This window comes from Mustela erminea, chromosome 5 (genome assembly GCF_009829155.1).
Source record: "Mustela erminea isolate mMusErm1 chromosome 5, mMusErm1.Pri, whole genome shotgun sequence".
In the NCBI taxonomy this organism is placed as follows: Eukaryota; Metazoa; Chordata; class Mammalia; order Carnivora; family Mustelidae; genus Mustela; species Mustela erminea.
The window spans coordinates 126310591-126337166 of record NC_045618.1 but is presented as its reverse complement, the minus strand read 5'-3'; the positions used below and the strand labels follow the sequence as shown (position 1 = coordinate 126337166).

General features: G+C 39.5%; 1 protein-coding gene and 1 long non-coding RNA gene across 5 annotated transcripts in view; one reads left to right on the top strand and one right to left on the bottom strand.

Moving 5' to 3' along the window:
* SEL1L (SEL1L adaptor subunit of ERAD E3 ubiquitin ligase) overlaps positions 1 to 25000 on the bottom strand; it is a 54656-nt gene extending 29656 nt beyond the window's left edge. Inside the window, exons 1-5 of the mRNA XM_032344778.1 lie at positions 24804 to 25000; positions 19225 to 19262; positions 18207 to 18438; positions 2024 to 2191; positions 509 to 614 (exon numbers count right to left, since the gene is read on the bottom strand). Coding sequence (XP_032200669.1) covers positions 509 to 614; positions 2024 to 2191; positions 18207 to 18438; positions 19225 to 19262; positions 24804 to 24873 — 614 coding nt within the window. The 5' untranslated portion in view covers positions 24874 to 25000. The remainder of the gene's footprint in view (positions 1 to 508; positions 615 to 2023; positions 2192 to 18206; positions 18439 to 19224; positions 19263 to 24803) is intronic.
* Positions 25001 to 25204: 204 nt separating this feature from the next.
* LOC116591665 overlaps positions 25205 to 26576 on the top strand; it is a 145863-nt gene continuing 144491 nt past the window's right edge. For all 4 annotated transcript variants that reach the window (XR_004286099.1, XR_004286097.1, XR_004286100.1 and 1 more), the window contains exon 1: positions 25205 to 25351. This is a non-coding gene — a long non-coding RNA (uncharacterized LOC116591665). The remainder of the gene's footprint in view (positions 25352 to 26576) is intronic.

Here is a 26576-nt window from a genome sequence, read left to right as displayed (position 1 = left end):
TAAATAATCATTGTAATTTTCTTTTAAAATCTTTGCAGACTATAACAAAAGTCAGCTGAAATTAAGAGACATAAAATGTTAACTTTATGTTCTTTCCAACTTAACTTTATGTTTTTTCCAAATTCCTAAATTCTAGTGTTTGTCTGCAAGATAATTACAAAGCAAAAATAAAAAAAAACACCAGACAAGAATTCCTTTTGTTTTATGTCATTTTGAATTCTGAACAATATACATATTCTTGGCTCTTGGAAACTATTATAATTTTAATTCTTTCCATTTTGCTTATTGTTCATTTTTGTGATGCACATTTATAATCTTTTTAGCCCAAAGCGCTGAAATGTGATATAAGTAATACCCTTGATGTCTATAGGTCGTATCAGGTTTTCTTAAAATACAGCCTAAGAAATCCTCTGTCTTCAGCAGTGCAGTTAAAAAACAAGCACTTAGTGCTTTCTAGCTCAGTAACGGCCTATGTCAGGGAAAGAAAAGACCGGCCAATGCTACCTACTCTCTTTTCTGGCTTTTCTTGTTGCTTCCGTTGAGGATTTTCATTCCTGTCTGGTACATCATTTCCGCTTCCTGCATTTGCCGCCGTTTAGCGGCCTCTTCTTCAGCTAAAAACAAAATATCAGATGCTTTTAAATTGATTTTACTTTTAAACCAATTATTTATTAAACATCAGTGTATGTTCTTTCTTCTAAGCAGTTACCACTACAGTGATCTTTCACTCTTTCCCAATCTGACTGTAAGGACATATGCTTTTATGTGCGGCCTTTATCTGACTAAAGTTAAGACTTAAAAACAAAAAACCAAACCAAACCAAACCAAACCAAAAAAACCCCCAACATTCAATAAAATCACTTCCTTGTAAAGAAAGTTATATCAACTTGGTTTTGGAAAGTGCTTTCCTACTAATAATTCTAAAACTTTTCACATAAGTCAACTAAAACTCTAGTAGAGCCTTATGATTATAATCAAGGTGAGCTAAAATTGCAGGACAAGAAAACAATAGTTAGAAAAAATACTGCTATAGTCAAAGGATACTTTAGCCTCACCTGAAAGGCTGTATCTTTACAAGGAGAAAATATGTGACTAATTACCTAACAAAGAATTAGTTAAAAAAAAAAATGGATTTTTATTAAATACAGATTCTGATTTAATAGTCAAGTTCTGCTCTTTCCTATGTACTGATACAACACTGAAAATTATAGCATTAGATTTCCCCAAAATTATTTTGTTACTTTAAGAAAGCATTTTAACAGAAATCTAAAACTTATCAAGAGACATTTGAATATTTCATTAGGAGTATTTACAGAAATAGAAGCAACTTCTTTTTGTAATATAAAAACAAAACTTGATGTATTAAACAGGAGTACCTAATCATACTGGCCCACATCCAAAGATGGACTATATTTGATGTTTTCTCTAAGGAATGCCTAAGTATTCTATCAGAGCCATCATTTTGAAAATATCATCTGGTATCAAAAGAGCTACGTTCAAGGTTTTCTTTGTTTCTTAACAGAAAGTTCCACCTGAAAACACAGCTTGCCTTTAGAGACAATACTGACATTAACATTTAGGGCAGTTAAATATACTGTATCTATCAAATACTACCTCAGCACAGCACATTTCACTCAAAGTATTTAAAAAAGGTATTATCTATTTTTCTTCTAAGCACTATTAATTAACCTCAGCATAATGTGCTGTTTTTCTTTACTGCCAAAAAACGTTTTATAGTAATTAATTTAGCAGCCTTCTTGAGGGTTTACAGAACAAGCTGTGCACAGCAACGGAAGATCATCTCTAAATAAAACATAAGTGTGATAAGCTGCCCAACTGAGAGCCCAGAAGTGAGTATACGGCATGCTTCCTGCTCTTAAGTCCATTCTTTAAGACTTACCTGTGTCATTGACACTGACCACTTTTGATCAAGGTGGGGAAAGGAAGACTAGAAAAAAGGCCTTAAAAATGTTGTCTGAGACATAAAACAATGTGGACATGCCTCCTACTGGGCAATACTTACTTTCACAAAAGCCCCACTTTTCATCTGCCTTGTAGTCATAGGTTGTAGCACACCACAATCTGCCATCTTCTCTCCCATCTGATGTACATTCGTCATATTCCTTATCCAGGAACAGAAAAGGGAAGTGGCAGGGCTCCCCATGGGCTGTGCCTTCAATGGCAGTCAGAGCTGAAAAGATAAAAAAAAAAACCCTCTAAATATAAATAGCATTCTGGTATCCATGCATTTAATACTGTCAATTCCAATGATTAGAATTTGAAGACAAAAATACATGATTTGAAATGGGGAACATGAAAAGGTCAGCATCAAATTTTCTTTAACATGACTTAAGGGTCGGTCAACTTAGTGAACATGGCTGGCTTAGTGTACACGGCAGCTCTGTATCTAACTTAGAATTTCTGAAGATCTTGAGATCTGATAACCTCAGAGTGTTATAAGTCTACTGTAAAATTCCTGGCTAACTAGCAAGCAAAAAATAAGGCAAATACAACCAGATCAATTTCACCGCTCAGCACAATTCCCCTCTTTTCTTTCTAAGTCAGCTTAATAGTATGAAGCTATACAGGGAAAATGCTCCCTTAGGTAAAGTTCATCATTCACGCCTCTGTGATCCCACAGCATTTTAATCAGAGCATGTATGATATAACCTGAGGTTCTTTCTTTACCATACTCTTGTTCCCACTAGACCCTGAGCTTGTTAAAAGTAGAGACCATATCTCTATTGTTCATAAGCTCTTTGGACTATATTCTAGTTGCTGGGAATTATGTCAGGTGCTGAAAACAAGGTGGAACAGAGGTCTCTGCTCTCCACAACTTACTGCCTAGCAAGGAAGAGAGACATTAAACGCTAAGTGTGACTGATGTTATGGAAAGGAAAACCTCCCCTGTCAGGTACTAAGGTTTACCACTGAACTTCATGGCTGTGCAGGAGTAGATGGTGGATGAACTGCTTTAGGGTGGGATAGAAGTACTGTAGACAGAAGGGCCCATGTGCGCTAAGAATCAAATGAAAGACAGCATGGCACTTTAGAAAATATACAAAGTTCAGTATGTGACAACATGTAGTGTGAGTGCCCAAGTAGACAAGAGAAGAGGTTAAAGCTAGAGCAGCACAAAGAAGCTAGACTAAGGTCCTGATAAATCTGATTAAGGAGTTTGGCCTTTATCCTGAGAACAATGGAAACTCACTTAAAGAGTTTTAAACAGAAGTGACATGCTCATACTTACACATTTTTATTAAGAGAGTGGACAATGGAATGGAGAAAAGCAACACTGGATTAAGACAACCAGTTTACAAGTTGTGACATTAGGTTAATTGAGAGGTAATGGGAGCCTGAAGAAGATAATGGAATGAAAGGAGTGGATGTACTCAAGTGATGCTAAGAAGCAGATGTGGCCCCACTTCCTGATTGACTAGATGTGCAGATGTGAGGGGAGGAGTCATGGAAGGCTCCCAGGTATTAGACTTCAGGAAGTGAGGGGATGGCTGTCCTCACTAGAACACTAAAGGAAGTGTATGTTACTGGGTAGGGATGAAAGGCTCAGGGCAGAGACAAGTTAAGCTTTGATCCTGCTATATTCAAAGTAGCTATAACAAACAAAACCAAAAACAAGATGTCGTAGACATCTTTTCAGCTATAGTCAAAGAGGAAGTTCTCCAGTTCATAGACAGACTGGAAGCCAAGAGTACACATAAGAATACCAGTGAGAAGTAAAAAAGAAGAGCAGAGGGACAGGATTGACCCCAGAACCATACACGTTTAAGTGAGTACACGTCAACTTCCACGGATTGCTTTAACATGGAGAATGTAATTAGGAGTACAGATTCTGGAGTCAGAATGCCTGACTCAAATCCTACCACTCACTAGTTGTACACTTTGAGCAAATTCACTAATCTCTCCCCTTATCTGTAAAATTATCTGCAGGTAACTTCCTTATCTACAAATAGGGATAAGAGTCCTAGCTGCATAGAGTTACTCACAAAGATGAACTGAAATAATACACATAAGGTACCCACCACGTGCCTGCCACTTAAGGTAATAAGCCTTAAAAAGATAACACTGCTACTCTCATAGGCACTCCTGCTCTGAAAGCACATGAAATGGATGCTCCTTCTCACCCGTGCAAAGAAGAATTCATACTTACTTGAAAACTATTTTCAGTAAGTTATGAAAGGCAAAATTAATTTCAAGCTGTTTGCCATCAGGCAAACGTCTTTCACCATCCTGGTAATCACTGACCAAAGGCAAATACTTTGATCCACCTGTGTCTACAAGAAATGATCTTTAGTACAATGTATAAGCAAAGCACCCTTTAGCAACGACCTCAGAGGAACAATTTTAACTACACAGTTTGAAAAAAGGCACTCCTATGTACTGCTACGAGATTCAAATTTGCTTGAGAAAAATAGTATCTGTAAAATAGCAGTTTGTCAATGTGAATTTCAAATTAAAATACAATAGTTTAAAAGAATATATATTTTTCTGATAATAGAAATTTGTTTTAAAAACAGATAGCTTGCCTTAAGAATCCCAGTTTGCCAACACTTTCTAAGTGGTACAAATGTATGAAAGGATTCTCTTTCATGTGATGGAACTGTACACCAGCAAGGAAACTGGAAAGAACGCAAGAGATTTTGGCAACAAAAGGTTCTAACCTACTGCTCATTCAGCACTTACTTAAGTAGGAAGAATCCCCAGGGTGCCTGGGTTTCACCAATTTAGTGAGAGTGAATCTTGATCTAAGTAATGTGTTTATTAGTAAGTAACTAGAAAGAAAATCTGTATCTCTCAGGTATCTTCTCCAAGCAATATGACAACATGGAAATTGCTACTTTTACTACCTTTTACACTTGGTTTAAAGTCTTCTAAAAGTTACTGACTGGGACTTGCCAGTTCCAAGTCAATTATCTCAAGTAGATAGTCCTCACAATAGCATTAATTTCAGTTAATTTTCTTTCCGTGAAGAAATTCTGCAAGAATTTCAAAGCTGTCATTTTAAAAACTGCCACAAAAATGGTACCTACTAGCTTTAAAAACTATGGTAATAATGGCTCTGGCACAATGAAGCTGACTGATTATGCAATTTAAGTTAATGATAGCCAGTAGTCAAACCTGACTCTAAAAATGAAAGAGGGAAAAATGTGTCATTAAGTCAATTTAGCACCTTCCTTTTAAAAAAAAATCACAGTTCTCGATAAGGTATCATATTTTGACTCTACAGTAATGGCAGAATACCACAATCTATTTAAACCCTGATGGTAAGATTTCTATAACTTATAAGAGAATTTATAATAAATAATGGACTGCTTTATATTTAAACTGGTAAAGAACTGCTCTTGCAAAGTGAGTAAAAATCAATCAAGAAAGCTAGAAAAAGTTAAAAAAAAAAAAAAGAAAAAAAGGACAGCCCAAACAACAACCCCAAACCTGGGTCTTTCAGTGCTGGCCAGATTACAGGTAAATGGGGACTTTCATACTGCTAGTGGGATTATCAGTTAGTACCTCTTCAAGAGGGACCTTCAGAAATACCTATTAGAATTCATAAAGTTCATGCTTGGGATCACATTTTTCCACTTCGAGAATGTTTAACTTGTAGAAATGCTCCCATAAGTATTCAAAGAGATATGTATATGACAGTATTTGTGTATAAAGATAGAAAACCAGTAAGAATTCAAAGGTCTGTCAACAGGAGACTGGTTAAATTAGCTACAGTGTAGTCATTACACAAAAACCTGGTACAGACAGAAGTAGAGGGTCAAAGGCTAGGTGTCAGGGCAACCTTATATTTCAAGATCTGACAGATTCCAGAAAACCAACAGCTAAGTGATGAAAGCTTCTTCAGAGTAGGAAAAAATATGTGAGAGATCAGAAAGATGAGGACCAAGAACTGACCAGGTATTCAGAAAAGAGAATGTGACTGGAGCAGAGCGGATTTAGAGGTCTCGAGGGGACCAGAGCATCCCGAGAGTTGGATGAGAGAATGGGAAGAGAAGAAGTGTAATCAGTGAACACAGACAACTCTTGTTTCAAAGAATGATGCTATTAAAGGGGAGTAAGGAGGGGCACCTGGGTGGCTCAGTGGGTTAAAGCCTCTGCCTTCAGGTCAGGTCATGCAGCTTCCAGCTCTCTGCTTAGCAGGGAGCCTGCTTCCTCCCTCTCTCTCTCTGCCTGTCTCTCTGCCAACTTATGATCTCTGTCAAATAAATAAATAAAATCTTAAAAATAAATAAATAAAGGGGAGTAGGGAAGCAGGATGGTCGCTGGAGGGGGTTTTGGTTTTTAAAATATAAGCTATTACAGCATGTCTGATGCTGATTGAAAGAATCCAAGAGAGAGGGAGCAGTGAAAGTGTGGCCACAATGTTGCCTTATGAACTAAATTAAATGTCCTGGGAATTGCGACATTATTTTTTCCTCATTTTCTAATGGTAAGATCAAAAAACCCCCAAAAGTCAACCTCTAGATCCATAAAAACAAAGGCAAATGATTTAGCTTTGCAAATTTCTCATCTTAGGAGCTTTAACACTGCCAATTAAGTCTGATATTGTACCTATAAGTTTACATGAGTGTTCTGTTTATAAGAAAACTACTTAATCATGCTGCTTGTTTGAAGTAATTTTTTATTTCTAAACATACAACAGTAAATAACATTTTAGTAGAATGTATTTGTAGTAGTAAATAGTTGAAATACAATCATTTAATGTTAAAAAGCTATCAACCTCAATACATTTGTCATAAAATGCTCATCAGTTTTAGTCAACACCAAGGTAAAAACTCAATGAACCAACCATCAGCAAAAACCCCCAAAGATTTAAGAACAAAACATAGGAACAGATGATTCAAAGTAAACCATACCTGGGATAAAGCAAACAGTATAGGCCAAATAAGGAGGTATTTACTGCGGAAGAATGGGATAGTAATCTCTGAGGGAAAATACCAACGTTATATAATCTGCTACAAGAGATTGCTTTCACTCAATGCTGAGAATTACTAACTACGGTTGAGAAATTACTTACGTTAATGAAGTAGGAAGGAAGGAAAGACAAGCAGACTATATGCAGGGAAGCTGTGCTTTAAGGAATAAAACCCAATTTTCAGAAGAAGAATGAAATGTAGTAATAGGAGAATGAACAAAACATTAAGATCAGAGTTGACAAGCTCAGTTTTGTGAGAAATAACTAATCATTTTAAAGTAGAAACAGAAGCAAGCACTGGCCCCTGTGCCCAGAAGAAAGTGACAAGTTCATGACACTTAAGTGACAGGCACTATCAGAAATCATACAGATGCTCAGGAAAACTAAGAGTGAGCATCTCTGAAAAATGGCTTTAAAGACAGTTCTTAGAGTTTCAAACACAAAGATGGTCTCCTAAAGGAGTTTTCTTGCACAGATAATTTTCCGTACAACCATACAAAATGAAAGAAACAACAAAATCTTTTCATTAAAGTTAGCACCTGTTGTAGAGAATGGCCTGTTCCCTTAGCCATTTATCTTCTGTTAAATCTGATCACTAAATTAAGGTTTGTCTATTCCTAGCCACCCCCATGCGAGTGACAATGGGGTAGCAATGCCATCTTATTACTTAACCAACTTGCTTATTCCAGAACCCAATTTAAGCATGATTTAGTGAAGTTTAAACTCTGTTCCTTTTGTGCTACTTGAAATAGAGCAAGAGGCTCATTATTTGACTTGATTTTACTTCTAATTTTTTACGACCATCTGGATAACATGTTTATTATAGCAAAGACAATCCAAGCAACAGGAAAGTGTACAAAATTAAAGAAAAATCAAAGTCATCTTTAGCTACCACCATGAAGTCCCTTTTTTCTCCTGAGGTAATGACTCTTACTGATGTTACTGTTAATTTTTCTTCTCACTTGCAAATATATGAAAAAGAAAGGGGGGGGGCTTTCTTTCACAAAAGGGACCTGTGATGGTTAATTGTGTGTGTCAACTTGTGCCCAGATAGTTGGTCAAACATTATTCCAGATGTTTCTGTAAAGGTGTTTGTGGAAGAGATTAGCATTTAAATCAATGGACTTTTGAGTAAAGCAGATTACCCTCCATAACATGGGTATGCCCCATTCAATTAGTTGAAGGCCTAACAGAACAAAGACTGACCTCCCTTGACCAAAAGTAATTCTGCCAGCGGACAGACTTTGGTTCTCTTTCTCTGGAGAACCCTGACCAATACAAGGATCATACTAATTGAATTATTTATAATGTGACATTTCACTAAACACTAGCATTGTTCCAGGTGGCAGACTGCAGATTGGCTGTCAATTCTTAACCCTTTCCTCACTGTCTATGGAACTAGGGATGGTCAAGTGATTGTCTTGGTAGGTTTTTTTTTTAAAGATTTTATTTATTTATTTGACAGACAGAGATCATAAGCAGGCAGAGAGAGATGGGTAAGCAGGCTCCCTGCTGAGCAGAGAGTACAATGCGGGGCTTAGGGCTCGATCCCAGAACACTGGAATCATACCCAGAACCCTAGGATCATGACCTGAGCTGAAGGCAGAGGCTTTAACCCACTGAGCCACCCAGGCGCCCTGTCTTGGTAGTTCTACCAGTGACTCCTGGGGAAGGCTCCTGCCTTTCTGATGCAGGTATCAATTCTTCCTGAGGACCCAGGACCTGGAGATATAGCCATCACCAGGTGTGACCATATGGAACAAACATGAAGATAAAGCTAATTTATTAAGGAGCCTGAATAGGAGAGAAAGGAGCTGGAGTCCTTGATGGCAAGAGCCCTAACTATGGAACCAAAATAAACCTCTGCTTTTGCCACTATTTGATGGATTTTGTTACCTGCAATAATAATGTTCCTTTTAAAATAACTATGAGGGGGGCACCTGGGTGGCTCAGTGGGTTAAGCCTCTGCCTTCAGCTCAGGTCATGATCTCAGGGTCCTGGGATCGAGCCCAGGGAGCCTGCTTCCCCCTCTCTCTGTCTGCCTCTCTGCCTACTTGTGATTTCTCCTTCTCTGTCAAAATAAATAAATAAAATCTTAAAAATAACTATGAGGGCACCTGGGTGGCTCAGGCATTGAGCACCTGCCTTGGGCTCAGGTCATGATCCCAGGGTTCAGGGATCAAGCCCATATCGGGCTCTCTGCTCAGCAGGAAGCCTGCTTCTCCCTCTCCCACTCCTCCTGCTTCTGTTCCTTCTCTCATTGTGACTCTCTCTGTCAAATAAATAAATAAAATCTAAAAAAAAAACCAACAACTGAGTATTCTACAATAAGAAATAACACAATGTAATAACCTCCCTTCTTGATGACCATTTATTTATTCATTTAAACAAAAAAAAAAGCTTACTGGGATGATGTGTAGAAAACAATTGCCATGGGCATTTTGCAAATTGCCTTTGAAAAAGTGGGCCCTTGGCTAGAATCTGGAAAGTTCTACTTTGAGAAGGTTCCCACGACCCTGAGAGAAGTGACTTATTGTGCCTAAACTGTCTGTACAATGTGGTTTATGCTCAACATGTGTTTTCCTTCTGGGAACCTGCAATTTTGGTATGTGCCAGGCTGAAAGTGATTACATGACTAGTCTCCATTAAAAACTCTAAGCACTGGGTGTCTAATGAGCTTCCCTAGAAGATAATATTTCACATATGTTGTCCCATGTGCCAGGGGAATTAAGGACATCCTTTGTAACTCCCCTGGAAGAGGACAGTTGGAAACTTGTATTTTGTGTCCTTTGCACTTCGCCCCAGGCTGATTTTGCTTTGTATCCTTTTGCTACAAGAACTCAAAGCTGTGAGTACAACTGCATGCTGAGTCCTCCCAGCAAATCACGGTCTGGGGACCCCTGAAGTCAGGGGCATCACAAGTAGGATTGGCTAGGATGACCTAGACAGGTCAGATGAGCAGGATGACCCTGACCCACTGAAACATGGTAAAAGCACCGTTAGGAAAAGGAAGGGGAGGGGACAGGGTATAATGAATCTTTGGCGGCCAGCCATGGTATGCAGCCTCAGCTGAGTCATTATCTGTTGTGAGAAGTAAAAGTTACCCGTGGAACTTGAAAATGACAGATCCAACTCTGGGAGAGCAGGCTAGTTGCTTTTGGCCATGGTGGCTAAAACAATGCCATTGGGTTTTATTTTCTCCTCCAGATTGGAGAAAGGACCCCCAAATTCCCAAAGTGAACAGGCCAAAAATGTTAAAAGTTTACAGTGCTCTCTCCTCCAAGTGGGTTAGAGGGGCAGGATGGGAAGAGGGAGTAAAACTAGGTTCCAATGATGTAGGAATGATGCTGGGATTCGGAGATGACGGCCAAGAAAGAATTCTTGAGACGTCGTTGGTGCAAAAAGGTCATTTTATTAAAGCACAGGGACATGACAGGAAAGAGCTGTGCTGGCATTATGAGGAGTGGCTGATTATTTCCCACCTTTCAAGCTGAGTTGGGGATAGGGTTGGGGATAGCCAAGTCTCTAAGGAATTTGGGAAGCATGGTTTTCAGGACCTTGAGGGGACTAGCTATTGTTGGGAAAAGATCTTTTACTACTGACTCATTAAACCTTAGTCATGAGACTCTTCAGATGTATATCGGTGGGTCATATGCTTGGGAAATGATTGCCAACACCTATCTTGACAGAGATAAAGGAAGTTTCCAAAGCAATTTTAAAATACTAAAGTAGACTTACAGGATCCTGGAGGGTCGGGCTAAGATTAAGATTGCCTTTTGCCCTTAGCAAAGTGTTAATATTGAGGCAGCTGAGTTCCTAGAGGAATGTCACTCTGCCTGTTTTAAGGACTTATGAATGGGCTGTAAGTAGTAAAGAAATTTAATTTTTCTTTTGCCTTTGTTCTCCAAATCACTAGGGCTAAAGCAAAATTTTAGATAAGGCAGAAAGAAAAGGGAAGGCTGCACTCTAGCAGTTTTTTTTTTTTCAGTCTAGCTTCTGCTGCAGTGGCCTCCCCCACTCCCCTTCCTCCCCTGCATTCCAGCCAGGATCTTCCCTGGCAGCTATCATGCAAATGATGAACTTACTTCCTGGCAGTTCAAGTAAATTTGCAATAAGAAAAAAAGAAAGGATTCTTTTAGTGGCTTTGATTTCGTGGCTACCACAACTGGATGGATGAGAAAAATTGATACACGATGTTAAATGCTTATACTTCCATCCATGCTTATAATTCCATCCATAATTCCAATCACCCTGATCAGCAGAAGCGGCAAAAAAGAAATGTGTTAGTGGGACAAACTTCCTTGCTTTTATGCCGCCAGTAGGCGGGCTGGAATTAAAACTCTTGAGTATTGGAAACAGAGCAAGTCTCTATAATTGCTGGGTTTTGCTATGGAAGATATGGACGTTTAGTGGAGCCCTTGTTAAAAGGGAGACAATAAGAAAGAGGTGATCTGCAGGTGGAAACACACTTTTGGAGTCCTAAAGAGCAGGTTTTGGTTGGCTAGTGAGTGCTTCTGAAGGTAGAGGTCTGACCTTAGGGCCTGATGCGTGTGTGCCTGTGTATGTTTGTGTGTGGGGAGGGAGATGGGAGAGAAGGACACAGAGAGAGAGAGAGTGAGACAGAAAGTGAGAGAGAGCTTGTGCACGCCCAAAGACCAACAAGACAAAGCTGCGGCCCAGCCTTGCATGCCACCTGGACTTTTTGGCCCTGTGGCATCTTGACTCTGCTGCTGAAAAAAGCCTCTGGCTTTTAAAAAATCCTGAATTCACAAATCCTATTTGCTTGAACTTGATTCAAAGCTAAAACCTGATGCTATCTGGGACAGGCTTCCAGCCTCGGTGTGAGCTGGACAGAACCAAGAGCAGCTACAGGCTCAATAAACAGAAATCAGATGCTGTGGCCTACTGGACATTAGGCCACCTCTCTGTGGGGCCTCATATTGTGATGAAAATCGTGGATGCCCGGCTGGACTGTCTGGGTCACAGACAAATGTTCATAGGAAAGGGTTTGTTCTCTGATGGGACCATCTGAAATCAAGCTGCTGACTGGTGTGTTATTTCTGATACAGAGACTGACCACACTCCTAACTTGTGACTGTTGTTCAGAGCTATCCTTTGGGGGAGGAGACATCACAGGGAGTGGGACCCTCTATTTGCTCCTGACAGGTCGAGTTACCGAGGGATTTCCAGCCCCTGTGGAATAGGCCTTAACTTGTGCCTGGCTCTCCTGATAAGCCGCCATCTCCAACAAGGGACTAATTACCTGACTGCTTCTCTCTTCACTTCACGCCTCTCTCTCTCCCCTTCTCTCTGGTGCACGCCTTAGTGCGATCTGACTGTTCCAGTGTAGCTGTCCTCAGAGAGGGGCTGATCTTTCCTGGGTTGCTTTACGAGGTAAGTGATCAGGGTGAAAGAGGTGGGACGTGATGTAAACCTATTTTGAAATTTTTTGAAAATTCAGGACTTTTGTCCTGCCAAGTTTTGAACATGATGTTTTTCTGGTTCAGATGTATAAAAATGCTTTTCTGTGAAGATGTCTTGCCTTTCTTACACAGAACCCCTCCAAGTAAAATGTCTGGATGAGAGTAGGGGATGACTGAGAAAATAAAAAAATCATATGACTACTGAATGGAAACTCTGATTTTGTAACAACCAAGGAAAATAAACTAAAACCCCTGCACCTGGAGAGGCATGAGTGAGGGGAGAATAATGGCGTTTTCTGCAACTATTTCTGGAAGCTTCTTCCCCTTCCTAAAGGAAGACTCTCCATGCACTCTTCTGAGCTGTTGAGAGTGCTCTGCATTCAGACGGTGGAGCCCCTCATACCAGACAGGGCTGACTGTGAGGCAGCAGGAGGTGGCCCAGTCCCTACACCTGCCATGCAGAAAACCTCCAGATATTGTCCACACTCGTGAGGTGGATGAACCATGTCATGGACAACAAAACTGTTTGGGACTGACTGGCAGTTGCTCTGAAACTAAAAAATGGAACTAAAGTACTTGGACTGGATACCTAGAAGATGCCCATGGCAGGAGGCCACATCATCCTGCCTAACATATGTCTGGGTTGGGCTGCCTCAGTGATGGTAAACTCTGTTTCCAGGGTTACCATACGTGCCCTCTGGGTCTACAATTCTGTATGTGCACCCTATCACGACACTGCCTCAGCTTCAACTTACTGGCCAGTTCTGCTGGGCCTGAATTGATGGCTTAAGACTAGGTTAAAAAAAGTTAATATAGATATTTAAGGAGGAAACCATCTGGCCTCTATGGTTAATGGAGCTTGTTAATTAGCTGGGTGTAGGACTCATGAAGGGCATAACTGAAATCAGTACGGCAGACTGGTCTCACTCTACTGTCCAGGTCTTACTGAGAGTAACTTTGCCATAAAGACAAGATGACCAGGGACCAAGGCGGATAGACTGTGTAGAGAAGAGTTCATAGACCAGGCTTAAACTTCTGTCCTTGAAAAGGTTTATAAGGTTAGCCCTTGGCTGGTGTCTAGGAACTTAAGATTCTGGAAGAGTGCCTACTACCCTGTTATGAGTGACTCATCCCAAGTGCACAAACAATATGGTTTCTGGTGAACACCTGCTTTCCTTGTGCAAGTCTGTAATTTTGGTATGTGCTGGGCACAGACTGCCTACATGGCCAGCACCCTAAAATGACTCCAGGTATTAGGTCTCGGGGCACCTGGGTGGCTCAGTCTTTACGCATTTGCCTTTGGCTCAGGTCATGATCCCAGGATCCCAGGATCGAGTCCCACATTGGGCTACTTGCTCAGTAGAAAGCCTGCTTCTCTCTCTCCTACTCCCCCTGCTTTTGCCTCCTCTCTTGCTATCTCTCTGTCAAATAAATAATCTTAAAAAAAAAAAAAAAAAAGGTATTAGGTCTCTAATCAGTTTTCCTGGCAGACAGCATATCACATGTGTTGTCACAACTTGTTACTGGGGAAATTAAATACATTCTGTGTGACTCCCCTGGGAGAGGACCTTTGGAAGCTGCATCTGTTTTCCCCAGATTTCACCCATGTATCTTTCTCTTTATTGATTTTGCTTTGTGTTCTTTTGCTGTAATAAATCATAGCCCTAAATATGACTATATGCTCAGTCCTGTGAATCTCATGGAGAATCACTAAGCTGAAGGTATGGTCCTGGGGATCCCAGACACAGCTGGAAATAAGTGTGAAATAGTCAACAAATAGCAAGAAGGCAAAAATGGCTGGAGTCATGTGAGTGAAGGGACGTGGCAGAAGAAAGTCACAGGGAAAGGAAGTACTGGATCATGTAAGGCCTTGTTTGGACTTTATTCTGAATGTTATCGGAAGCCACTGGAGGCTCTGAACAGGAAGGAAAACTGCTCTGGCTGCTGCTAAGAGAACTGACATAAGCGGAAGAAGAGAAAGCAGGGATACCAAGCAGGAAGTTCTTAAAGACATGAGACTCTTCAACTGCCCTTGGTGGTTCAGTTCGGCCCCCGGTGGTTCAGAAAGGAGAAACTTACGTTCATTTTTAAGGATGAGTAGAAATATGATAAACTTGGGCAAGGGGGTGAGGAAAAGTGTTCCAAACAGTAGGAAGAACTTGTACAAGTTATGATCTTATTAGAAGAATAAACTGCATGGTGTATCTGAAGATTGGTGAAGGGTCTGATATTGCTGTAAGAGGGTCTTGGGCAGAGTTGTGGGAGATGAAGCCACAGAGGCCATGCATGGAAGGCTTTGGGAATCATGTTAAGGAGTTTGTGCTGCATCTCAAAGGCAAATGGGGAGATAATGAACGGTTGTAAATAGAGGAGTTATGGATCAAATTTGAATTTTAGGAAGATCAATATGGCAGAGATAAGGATGAGAGGCCAATAAAGGAAGCAAGTCTATAAATAAATGTCATATTACCCAGTTCTAATGTAGCTGGGACTGCACACACTCAAAGCCATGCACATAACTTATGTTATATATAAACAGAGAGAAAGATGACATGATCAAATCATGTTAGAAACATGCTGATGCACACTAAAGGTACTTACTCCCAGGAGGGTTCTCCTTACCTACGGAATGCTTTAGCAGGATGGACGTGGTATGTCTAGACTGCTCACTGTACATAAATCTGGGATGTATATATTTTGAGGAATGACCTCCTAGAAAATATCACATAAGCTATGCAATTATCAGAGACTAAACTGGAGATGTTTTATAAAGGAAATAGCTCCCTTTCATGGAAGTGACATTCCATATACACCATTTAGAGGCGTCGTATGTTAAAATCTGGGCCAGGGTGCACCCTAATCGAGGCAAGCAGAACCTAGGAGTAGCCCTGGCAGTCTGAACTTCTTGACACTTCACCTGTGTCTTGTGATAATTATTATCTCTGAAAATATTAGTCAAGTTTGGTACTGGGTAAGATGTCTTTATTCTTTTGAGTTCAAAATCTGTCAGGTTTTTTTTTTTTTTTTACAGTGTTTAATTCAACCTGGAAGAACCAGGATGAATGATACATTTCCTAACCGTATTCACCAGAGTGACCAGTATGACAACTTAGTTGCAGTGCGTGTTCCTGGTGCCTAGATTGTAGTGTCTAAATGCAATTTCCTACGAAAAGGAATTTTTTTTTTTCTTGAGAAATGGCTGATTCATTTCAGGGTTAGGAAATGTATAAGATGAATTTAAGATATCCCATCTTGCCTGAAAAATAAAAACAAGTTTAAAAGTCGGTTATGATTAGTCCACAAGAATGAACTTAAAGGGACTCTCAGTATGCAAAAATAGGATAATATGAGCAATGAAAAAGGACTGCAATCCTGTGAAGCAAACATATGTGAAACCCACAGATCTGGAATGATGCTCAGAAGCAAAGCAAACAGAAACAAACAGACAAAAACGTACTTACTGGCCTCCTTTGGAGGTTGCTAGAGCACCAAATTATTATTTGAAAATATTTCAAGGGAAAGAACCAAGCATCTAACCTGCTTGTGAGGACTGTGTTTCAGGGTAAACAAAGAGTTGTGAGGGCAAGTTTTTCTTTATAAAAGAATCCCACGTAACAAATGCAGGAGGTATTATACATCAGAAAGACATCATTTTGCAATTCCTAGTGAAATAATGGATCCAGACAAACAAAATGGTTGTGGAAGCCTCTGGGTGAAAGGTCAGTGAGGAACTTCTGAATGGCTGGATCAGGCTGACATCACCCAGCTTCACTGATCAATTTCTAGAAGTGGAATAATCAAATACTCTGTGCCTCCGGATGCAATATATTAGGAAGTACACAATACTCTACTATGAGATAGTCTCAGGAAAACACCAGAGCTAAATCTACCTCAGCATCTACAGTTAACGTCCAATTTACAGACTAAATAGCAGGGAGTGAGTAAGTTCAATGACATTACAAGGATACAACCAGCTAGATCCAGAATGTGGGAAACTGTATAGCACAAAGGACATTATTTCTTTACCAAACAAAATGAAATAAAAAACAAGGGAGAAAGACCTGTTATAGATTAAGAGAAACCTAAGATCTTGGTGTGGATACTGATTCAAACCAACCAGTTCTAAAAAGATATCTGAACCAACAGGGAAAACTGCACAGGGCCTGGGGATTGGGTGATTCAAGAATAATCGTTAATTTTGTGGACATTATAGTACCACTGTGGTTTGCTGGGGGAAAAAGGGCATATTTTCAGAGATACATACACAGGTGATATAACATGGAATCTGCTGTAAATACTCTAGGAAAGAAGAGAGTAGATGCATATGCGGTGGCAGAGATGAAGCAAGAATAAGAATGTGGAGGGCTGCTGACCCCAGATGATGGGCAAGGGGGTCACGACCACCCTCCACTTTTGTGCATATTTTGAAGCCTCCCTCATAAAAAAATAAAAATGAATGAATTAAACTATAACATTTGGCAAAAATTTAAAAATGGTAATACATATTTTTGGCTGAGGCACATGAAAAGGAGTCATTTTAAAGGAAGTGAACAGAATCACTTTTTTTTACATTTTAACAGTATGGGATCAAATATCTTTTAAAATTTTACATTCAGTCCAGCAAATTTACTTTAAAAAACTAATTCTCAGAAAATTTTCATAGATGTGCACAAAGATACATCTAAAATGATCTCCCAGCAAAAAAAATTTATAAACAATCTGTTTCTAATTTATGCTATATTTACATGTAAATTTCTAAAGTTTTATTTACTTAAGTAATCTCTATGTCCACCATGGAGCTTGGACTCATGACCCCAAGATCAAGAGTCACGTGCTCCTCCAAATAAGTCAGCCAGGTGCTCCTACCTGTAAAATTTTTTATAGCCATTAACCATCAAATTTTAAAAGAATACTAAATGGTAGGGGAAAACGTTCAAGACAAACTGTTAAGCACAAAATGCAGGCTCTAAAACAGTATATACATTTTGACCCAATTTAGTCTTCTTAGAACTATACATTTAGAAAAGAGCTTGAAGAGTTTTCTCCATGATGTTAACAGCTGTGTCTAGCTCATGGGATTAAAGTAATTTTAATATTTTTAGACAAGGTTTTTCTATTCATGGGTATGGATATTTGTAATAAAAAAAATTCTAGTTTTGAAAAAAAGTTGTATTTCGAAAGATAAAATCTGGATCAATTTCCAAAAGTGGCTAGTAACAGAGTAATAAGAGGGTATCATTGTGATCTTTGAAATAATAAAGAAAATGACAAAAGGTTGGCAGGACAGGGTGGAGTGGATTAATAATTAATTCTTAGAAGGACAGGTATTCAGCACACTCTACTATGAGAAAGAGCAAATTTTAAATTTAAAAATAGAGGGTGTCAAGAAGGTAAAAATTAGAAGGGATCGAAGTTTACGTAAGCTTCGGTTAGATAAACACCTATATCAATTTCCTAGGTGATTGGGAAGGTTATTGTAGTAAAAAACCTAACACAATTCTGAAAATAACCAGAGCAGCATATTAGATGATTTCTCCTGAGTTTCTATTTTGTGTCCCACTTGGACAGATAATTACATACTGAAGTACAAAAAGAGGATGTTAGGATATTAATATAATACAAATCCAATTTTGATTATCAAATTCAGCTTATGTACCTTAGGTCAAATCTGTTAGGTGAATAGCTCTGATATGTAAAAACCTAGAAAATCATTAACTACTACACTCTACACACTATACGTGGCTCATAATGAATAAAATCAGACTTCTGCATCTTTCTACACTAGTTAAAAATTTCACTTATCTCCTTCCTAAATTAGGCAAAAGCAAGAAAAATGTCTAGACTACCTTGTTTCCGTACTTTCGTTGGCTCTTCGTAGTCCTTGTTTTCTGGATTTGGAGATTCTAGAAAGCGGACTTCTTCTGCGACACTTTCCCCTTCTTGGCTCCTGAGGCTGTCTTCCTCTTCTTGAATAGGTGATTCTAATTCTGACTCCTCTGAATCAAGAAATATCTGACCAGCGACTACTCTGCCAGCTGTGTTGTGGTCCTTTACAGGCTCATCTGATGACAAAGAAGTCTGGGAATGTAAGAGATTTTTAGTTTTCAAATAGTATCAGGACTGTCTCCAACCCAACTTGACCAACATGCCATACATGCTCATCTCTCTAAACTTTGGTATGTGTTCATTACATGCCTTTCTCACTTGCCTAACCTGACTCTTTCTTCCAATTTCAACTTAGATGTTATTTCTTACAGGAAGCATTCCTTAACTCCTGAAGCCTGGAGTAGGGACCCCTACAAACTCCCAATATAGCTTATACTTGCCCTTATGATAGCCCTGTACAACTTTCTGTTTCTCATCTATATTCCCTCAAATCTAGAGATAGAGATCATAACTGAATGGTCTCCTTGGATACATAATCAGCCTTATTCACTCAACCAACCAATTTAAATGTATTAACTCTACAGATTTATAAAACCTGATAGAAGTGGAAACAAATGGCAGTTAAGTCTTCAAAATAAAAAAAAAAAAAACCTAAAAACGAAAAAAAAGGAGTAAAATCAATCTCTCAGTAGGCAGTAGAATATTACTGCCTTTAGGCTCTACACACACAGCACATTCAAATTAAAATTAAACCTAATAACCAACACTCTGAATGAAAATACTATTCTGTCTCCTACAGGTCAGTGATTTTTTCTCCCCAGAAGAACTAGTGTATTGATACCAGCTATAGTTTTTTCTTTTTTTTTCTTAATCCCATTCTGTTGCTCAAAAGACAGATTTCATATCCTTTCTAAGACACGTAATTCATGCTTTTAAATTGGGCATCAAATACTGGTCAATGGAGATTATAGTACACACCTTGGAATCTAAGGATTCATCTTGATTGCCTTCTTCATCTGTAAAGAAATTTTAAGACAATTTCATCATCCTTCTTGTTGGGAAATCACAGGTATTGTTAAAGCACTTGATAAATACAACAAATAATAATCAGACACTTGATAAATATACCTAGAATTATCTAAAAATCGGTTGTATTCAACAACTATACAGAAAAGATTAGGTAAAAGGAAAGCAAGGGGTTAGATGGAACAGTTCTTCCTCTTTGCCCGGGAAGGCACTGCTTTCATCTAGTGCCTTATTCAGGTAAGAAGCCCAATTACCACCACCACCCTTACCACCAAACACACTTCCTCAGACACCATCCAATTCTTTTGTTCATATTTTATTCTACTACTGAGTTGCTAAACTTAAAAAATAAATCTCTGAATCTGTGGTTCAGGGTTCCACCTATTATTCCCCTCTGCTCAGAATCCAGAGTTATAGAGCTTATTTTAGTGCTGGTGCTGATTAGCATTTTATTGTTCACTGAGACTACTAAAGATGGACACTAACAATTACTATTATGCGACAGAAGAGTTGCCAGACTAAGATATTTAGGATTTGTATTCTACTTCACTGAAGAGTTAACCAGATAAAAGCAAAAACTAGCAGCATACCATCATGTACTCACTCACGTGAGATCTATTTATTAAGAAATCAGTATCTTAAATTAAATAAACAATGAATCCAGCCCCTGGTTACAACTTTCTTCCAAATTCATATCTACTGCTTTGGCTTTGTCAAATTATGTTAATTTTCTATTATTCTGTGTTTTTGTGCTATTACTTCTATTCTGGCTACTTGCTACTCTTTTTCCTGATCTTATACAAACACATTGAGCACAAATGCCCATATGCTTATGTTTGGTCATTGTATTCCTGGCCAGTTTACAAAAAACAACTGTTAGATGGTCTCTAGGTTCCCTTCTTCTTCTTAAAATGATCTGATTTTATCCAGGAGTCAATCTCAGTTATAAGCTCATAAGCTATATAAGAAATTGACCAGTAGACAAAATGCTATAAAACCAAGTGCTTTTTACTAGAAAGTTCGGTGTTACAGTTGCCCTTCATCTTTACTTCATATAGTTATATATATATTTTTTTAAGATTTTATTTGTTTATTTGACAGAGATCACAAGTAGGCAGAGAGGCAGGCAGAGAGACAGAGAAGGAAGCAGGCTCCTTGCTGAGCAGAGAGCCTGATGTGGGACTCAATCCCAGGACCCTGAGACCATGACCTGAGCGGAAGGCAGAGGCATAGCTCACTGAGCCACCCAGGCGCCCCATATGGTTATATCTTAAATATTATTTATAACTTGTAACTCTTTCAAGCATAACAAAAATATGCTTTGGAGTTTGTATTATCGAAGTAGTGAGCTAACTTTAAGAAGTATAAGCTGAGGTGCATGGGTGGCTCAGCGGGTTAAAGCCTCTGCCTTCAGTTCAGGTCATGATCCCAGGGTCCTGGGATGGAGCCTTGCATTGGGCTCTCTGCTCAGTAGGGAGCCTGCTTCCTCCTCTCTCTCTGCCTGCCTCTCTGCCTGCTTGCGATCTCTATCAAATAAATAAACTCTTAAAAAAAAGAAGTATAACCAATTCATTATGTGTATAATATACAACACGATTTCATAGTATTTGTTTCTTTTGAATATTTGAGAAAACTAGTCTACCAGTGAGGTTTGCCATATAAGAAAAGTGCTGTCAATTCAAAGAACACTTAAACTATAGTTACTTTCACATTTACTACTTTTAGACTACTTTCCAAATGTTTTATTTCTTATGGGTGGGGAAGAGAAGGGTATAGCATGCATTATCCCACAGTACCTATAACATTTAGGTAGTGATGGTACTTAATTAACAATCATCCTTCATGCTAACTTCTTCACAGGTTTTACCCAAAGCCCGAATTCTAACACATGGTTCAAATTCCATTCTCAGCAACATATGGATAAAGGAAAAAAAATTCATCTCTACCATATATCAAAGTTGTATGAGTGGATATGTTTAAGTAATCACAAACATTAACTAGTTAATGTATCAAGAGCAGACATTAATTGTGTAAATGTATATATCCCCAAACTTTAAATAAGCCAGAGCTCTTAAATTACTAATCACTAAATCATGAAATTTAGTGCCTTCTCACAACAGGTCACATATGCAGCAAATAAGTATATAATACAGATACCTATAAGTAAACTTAAAGACATGTACATTTGAGATACTACAAGCTATTACACATTGAAGTAGCAAAATGTGTTTTTAAACTCCGGGAGTCATTGAAACCTGTGACATCAGGGTTATTTCACATGAATTGCATCATGCTTCTGTCTCTCTTCTCTTCAAACTAGCAATAGGTACTAAGGTTACTAGTAAATAAGAGAAGTCTTTCTCATTTACTAAATGGGAAAGTCTACTCCAGATGGTAGTCTTAAAGCATAAGCTATTTTCTCTCTCAAAGTGATATATCTATTCACATAACACTTTTATAGAAGTTGCTTATAATCTAGAAACTTCTGATATGTATTAGTAAGGTAACAAAGACACTTAAGTTATGCATAAACAAAAATAATAACACTTTTAGCGGAACACAAACATCAAGAAAAAAATGCAAAAGAGTTCAATGAAGAGTTACAGATTTCTCATTCAACAGTATCACATCCAGAATATAAAGGTTTACATTACTTTAGAATTGTACACTTTCCTTTGAAAAAGACCGATTTTCATCTTTATTATATCCGCCAACCAAACAGCAAAAAGTACTGGGGATATTCTTTCAGGGAAAAGTAATTATCATAAATTCATTTTCCAACTTGTCATGTAAACTAAACAGACTGATAGATCTTCAAACACAGAAGTCCTAAGAGTTTGGTGAAAAGAGAGCAGACATCTGCTCTCTGCTTACCACGGAATCTGTGCAGATCCTACAATACTCCTGATTTTTAACTACTCCAAAATAGAGGCCTGGAGAGCTAAGTTCAAAACCTCACTTCATTACATATTAATTTTATACACGTGGTTCAAAATAGCAAGCTTGGTCAGCCTCTTTCTCAACCTGTCAAAAGAGAATAATACCATCTGTCCTGTTGACTCACAATAATGTTTTAGGGAAGAAAAGAATAATGAAATTAAACGTCTGCAATCTGAAACTTACTCTTTGAATATCTAATAGAACTATTACCTGGAATACTTAGTGGTGAACCTGATTTAAAAGATTCTGTAACACTGGCACAAAGGGAGAAAAAAGAAAAAGCGAACCATTTATCTTTTCCTGCTGAAAATAAGAAAACAAGTATTTCTAAGTGAGAAAACATATAGCATTTTCTAATACTGAGAAAATGGAGAAATTTCTTTTTAACCTTCTCCTTTATTTATTCACAGGAAAAAAGTATTTTGAATAAAAATGTCATATTTTTATATGTCTTTAAAACAAGATATGAAATAACAGCTACTAACAGTGATAGGATCAAGATTTCCTTTGTTGGCTGATTATACTGGTAAATATGCAACTTGCTTTGGTAACCAGTAACATTCAAACTTTAAATCCACACAGAATTATGGCCCAAGGCTTGATTTTTAAATAGGAACAAATCTTTAATAATGAGGCTGACTTCCTATATACATAAGCAATTTAATGAATAAGAAAGTCAACTGAAAATCCATGTACTCAATTTCTAAAACTTCACCTCACACAAGTGTTTTACTATAATTGCACTTGAGCGCAGTAGTGCCTTTATTACCGGTCAGCACATCTCTGTTGCTTTAGTTCTGGCTAAGTATGGATTCTGGCTCCGCCAGAGAAATGCCCTGGCACAGGTGAACTACGATGGAAATCCGAGCAGACATTTTTGAACCCAGTTCTCTGCTTACATCAACACAATCCAAAGATTTAACACTTCAGTATGAGTAATCTATTATAACATCCCGAGAATCCCTATTGTTGATTAAATGACTTCTTCAAGTACCATTTCCACTGACGTGAAGCTCTTAACGCATATGAAATCTAGTTAACAGAATATGCAGGAAAATGTTTGTAGGGCTTTAATTTCCTTTAAATTCTGCAAACTTAATTCAGAGGAATACTCACCGTGTTCTTTTACTAGTCGTTCTTACGCGTTAGTGTGAAGAATTATTTGTGAAGCTTGTTTAACTACAGATACCCCAACCTGCTCCATACCTAAAACTGCATGTTTAACAAACTCCTACGAGGACTTCTGATGCCAAGTGGTCTATGGCCCATCAGGTACTCTATCGATTATACTCAACAGTTTATTTCATATTTCCTGTGGCCAAATAATTGTTAGCAGGGCTTCAAGAGTCAGGTAGTTTTGGAGATTTGGTCATGAATACAAACCATTACTAAAAAGGGGGAAGGCATGATGTTGGCAGTAAAGTAACTAGCATATGCTTGTTGCTTTTGAAGTGGTATCTCAAACCACAATATGGATAGAATTTTAGGTTTAGACCTCTTATTTTAGAAACAGAATGACGTTATGGCATTGACTTACAACTAGGACAGATAATTTGGGGATTCAAATAACCATCTGGGAAATTTTCTGTTGGAAAAAAAAAAAAAAAGTTGACATTTATACCCTGCCTTGTTCCAAAAAAATTTAAAGCCACAGAACAGCTGTTTTGTTAACTAAACTGATTAAAATCCAAAAGCTTTATTGTACTAATTTGTTGCTTTACCAACATTTAGAAACACTAAGTGCTTCTTTATCAACACTCCCAAAACAGAAGTTTTCAGATGTAGGCAGACCGAACTATTAAGAAAGAAAAATACATCTCAGAACCCTAGTATTAAGCCGCTAACTGGAAAATCAACTCAAAAGCGCATGAATTTTTATATCTACACAAAACATGAAAATCAGGTGCTATATACATTTTAAATTTACAGGGACCAAGATTTCCTTAAAAAAAAAAATCACAAAGTTGCTGTCAACAAACATGGGGCAACTCAGAAACACGGTGACAGAGATCAACACCACTTTCTCGAGAATATCTCCCTAAAAAGGGATTGAGCGTGGACACAGTTCCATCAAAAGTCTTCATTTTAAAACAGACCAGGAGATAAGGGGCACCTCAGGTGCTCAGCAATCCACCAAAACCACTGTCAACATCCTGGTTTTGATGGACCCGGCTCTGCTCAGTGATAACCCCAGGTGGGTCAACTACTTAACTTACAAATCCCAAGCACATAATCTGTCCGAGAGTTGAGGAAGTTCCAGGAAGGCTCAGGTGTCACTGTGGCGCTAAGCCAGCGCTCGGGATTTATTCCCCAAGAGTCAATTCCTCACTCGCGAAGAGTCGCGTAAAGTTTGTTAAGGGAGGAGAGGTGTGGGCAGGGGGACCGCCCCTTCCCTTCCTCCCCTCTCTAGCTCCCTAAACACCCCCTCTCTCCCAGGCCAGCCAAAGCCCGAGGAGTGACAGCAAGAGGCTCGTGCGAAGTGTGACCAGAGAGAGTGGAGCCTCCAGCTTGAGCCCCCACGGCCCTGCCCCGGGATGGAGGCCGGGGGGGCGGTGGCTCCCGGCCTCCAGTCCGAGGGGGCGGATACTGACCCGAGGACGCCGAGGCCGAGCCCAGCAGCACAGCACAGAGCAGCAGCGTCAGCCCAACTCGGACCCGCATCCTGCTCCCGCGGCCGCTGCCACCCCCTGGAGCTGTCGCTTTCGCCTCTGCCACCACCGACTCAGCTACCGCCGCCGCCTCGCCGCTGCTCTTCCTGCTCTGGTCTCCTTCCTCCGCCCCTTCCCAGGCCTCCCTGCCCTAGAGCGGAGCCAATCCCCGCCCGCCGCCTCGGGCTCTGTGCCCAATCGCCGCAGTCTTCCCGCCCACCCTATTGCCCCGCCCCCGGGGTCATACATTGACCAATAATTTTGCGAGATTCCCACACCGGCTTTCCTGATTGGACCACGGCCTCACGACATGGCCCCAGCTAATTGGTAGATCCTGAGTTCAACCATCCCGGAATCAGGGCGTGAGTCCAGGGCCGGGAAGAAAAGAAAGTCACCCAGGACTACAATTCCCACAATACATTTCATGGGCTTTTTTCGAAGTGTGCGCTCGGAAAACGTATCCCATTATGGAGCAAGATTTAAAAGTGCAGGTGGGTGTTGAAACTAAGAGAACTTACTGAGTAACATCTGCGCTAGACGTTAGCTCAAGGCCACGAGCCCACAGGGTGTTTTGTTTGTTTGTTTGTTTGTTTGAGCCAGCATATGTAACAAGAAACCCACGTTATAAGGTTAAGCGTTTGTAATGTGTTAAGCTGTTCTTCCTCTTTGTTTTATTTAGAAAATTTGAATTGGACACATCTGAGAGTTAACTTAGGAAAAGTACAACAGCTAGACCGAGTTCGAAATATTTTCTTGAACTTAGATAAAACAGTGCCATATATAGGGAAACCGGGATGGAACTCACTACCCCTCTTCCTTTCCCTGACAAAACAAATGGAAAGAAACCCCATTCAGTGCAGATCATGTCAATGTTAGTATTCATTTTTAGGGGGGCCACCGGGTAATAATCATCTGGAAAACGTGCTAACAGCCTTTGCAAAAAGGCTTTCAAACCCTTGTCCTTATCCCTCTCTTTTTTGTGAGTTATACTGTTTTCTTCCTCCTGAGTTCCGGAGGCTGGAGTGGTGTATTTGGAGACAAAGGTGAGGGTGATCGCATTGCAGACGACGAAATAGTCTTGTGTATCAAGTACCAACTCCAGGCATGTTCCCACTGGGTAGCAGGGCAGTAGCTTGTGTTCCTGCCCATTCATCAAATTGTGTCATTCTGTTTTCCCTAGCATCCACCCACCATCAGCTTGGTCCTGGAACCGAGCTGAACTCAGTCCTCAGCTCCCTTGAGGTCAGGTTTCTGGACAAGTCCACCCTAGCCACATATCTTAATACCTCCAGGCATTTTTTTTCCCAATTATTTATTTATTATTTTATTTTAAAAATTTTAAAGATTTTATTTATTTATTTATTTGGCAGGTAGAGATCACAAGTAGGCAGAGAGAGAGGAGGAAGCAGGCTCCCCGCTGAGGAGAGAACCCGCTGCGGAACTCCATCCCGGGACCCCGGGATCATGACCTGAGCCGAAGGCAGCGGCTTAACCCACTGAGCCACCCAGGCACCCTATTTTTTATTTTTTACTTTTATTTTATTATTATTTTTTTATTTGACAGACAGAGATCACAAGTAGGCAGAGAGGCAGGTGAAAGGGGGAAGCAGGCTCCCTGCTGAGCAGAGAGCCGGATGCAGGGCTTGATCCCAGAACTCTGGGATCATGACCTGAGCCGAAGGCAGAGGCCCTAACCTAGTGAGCCACCGAGGCGCC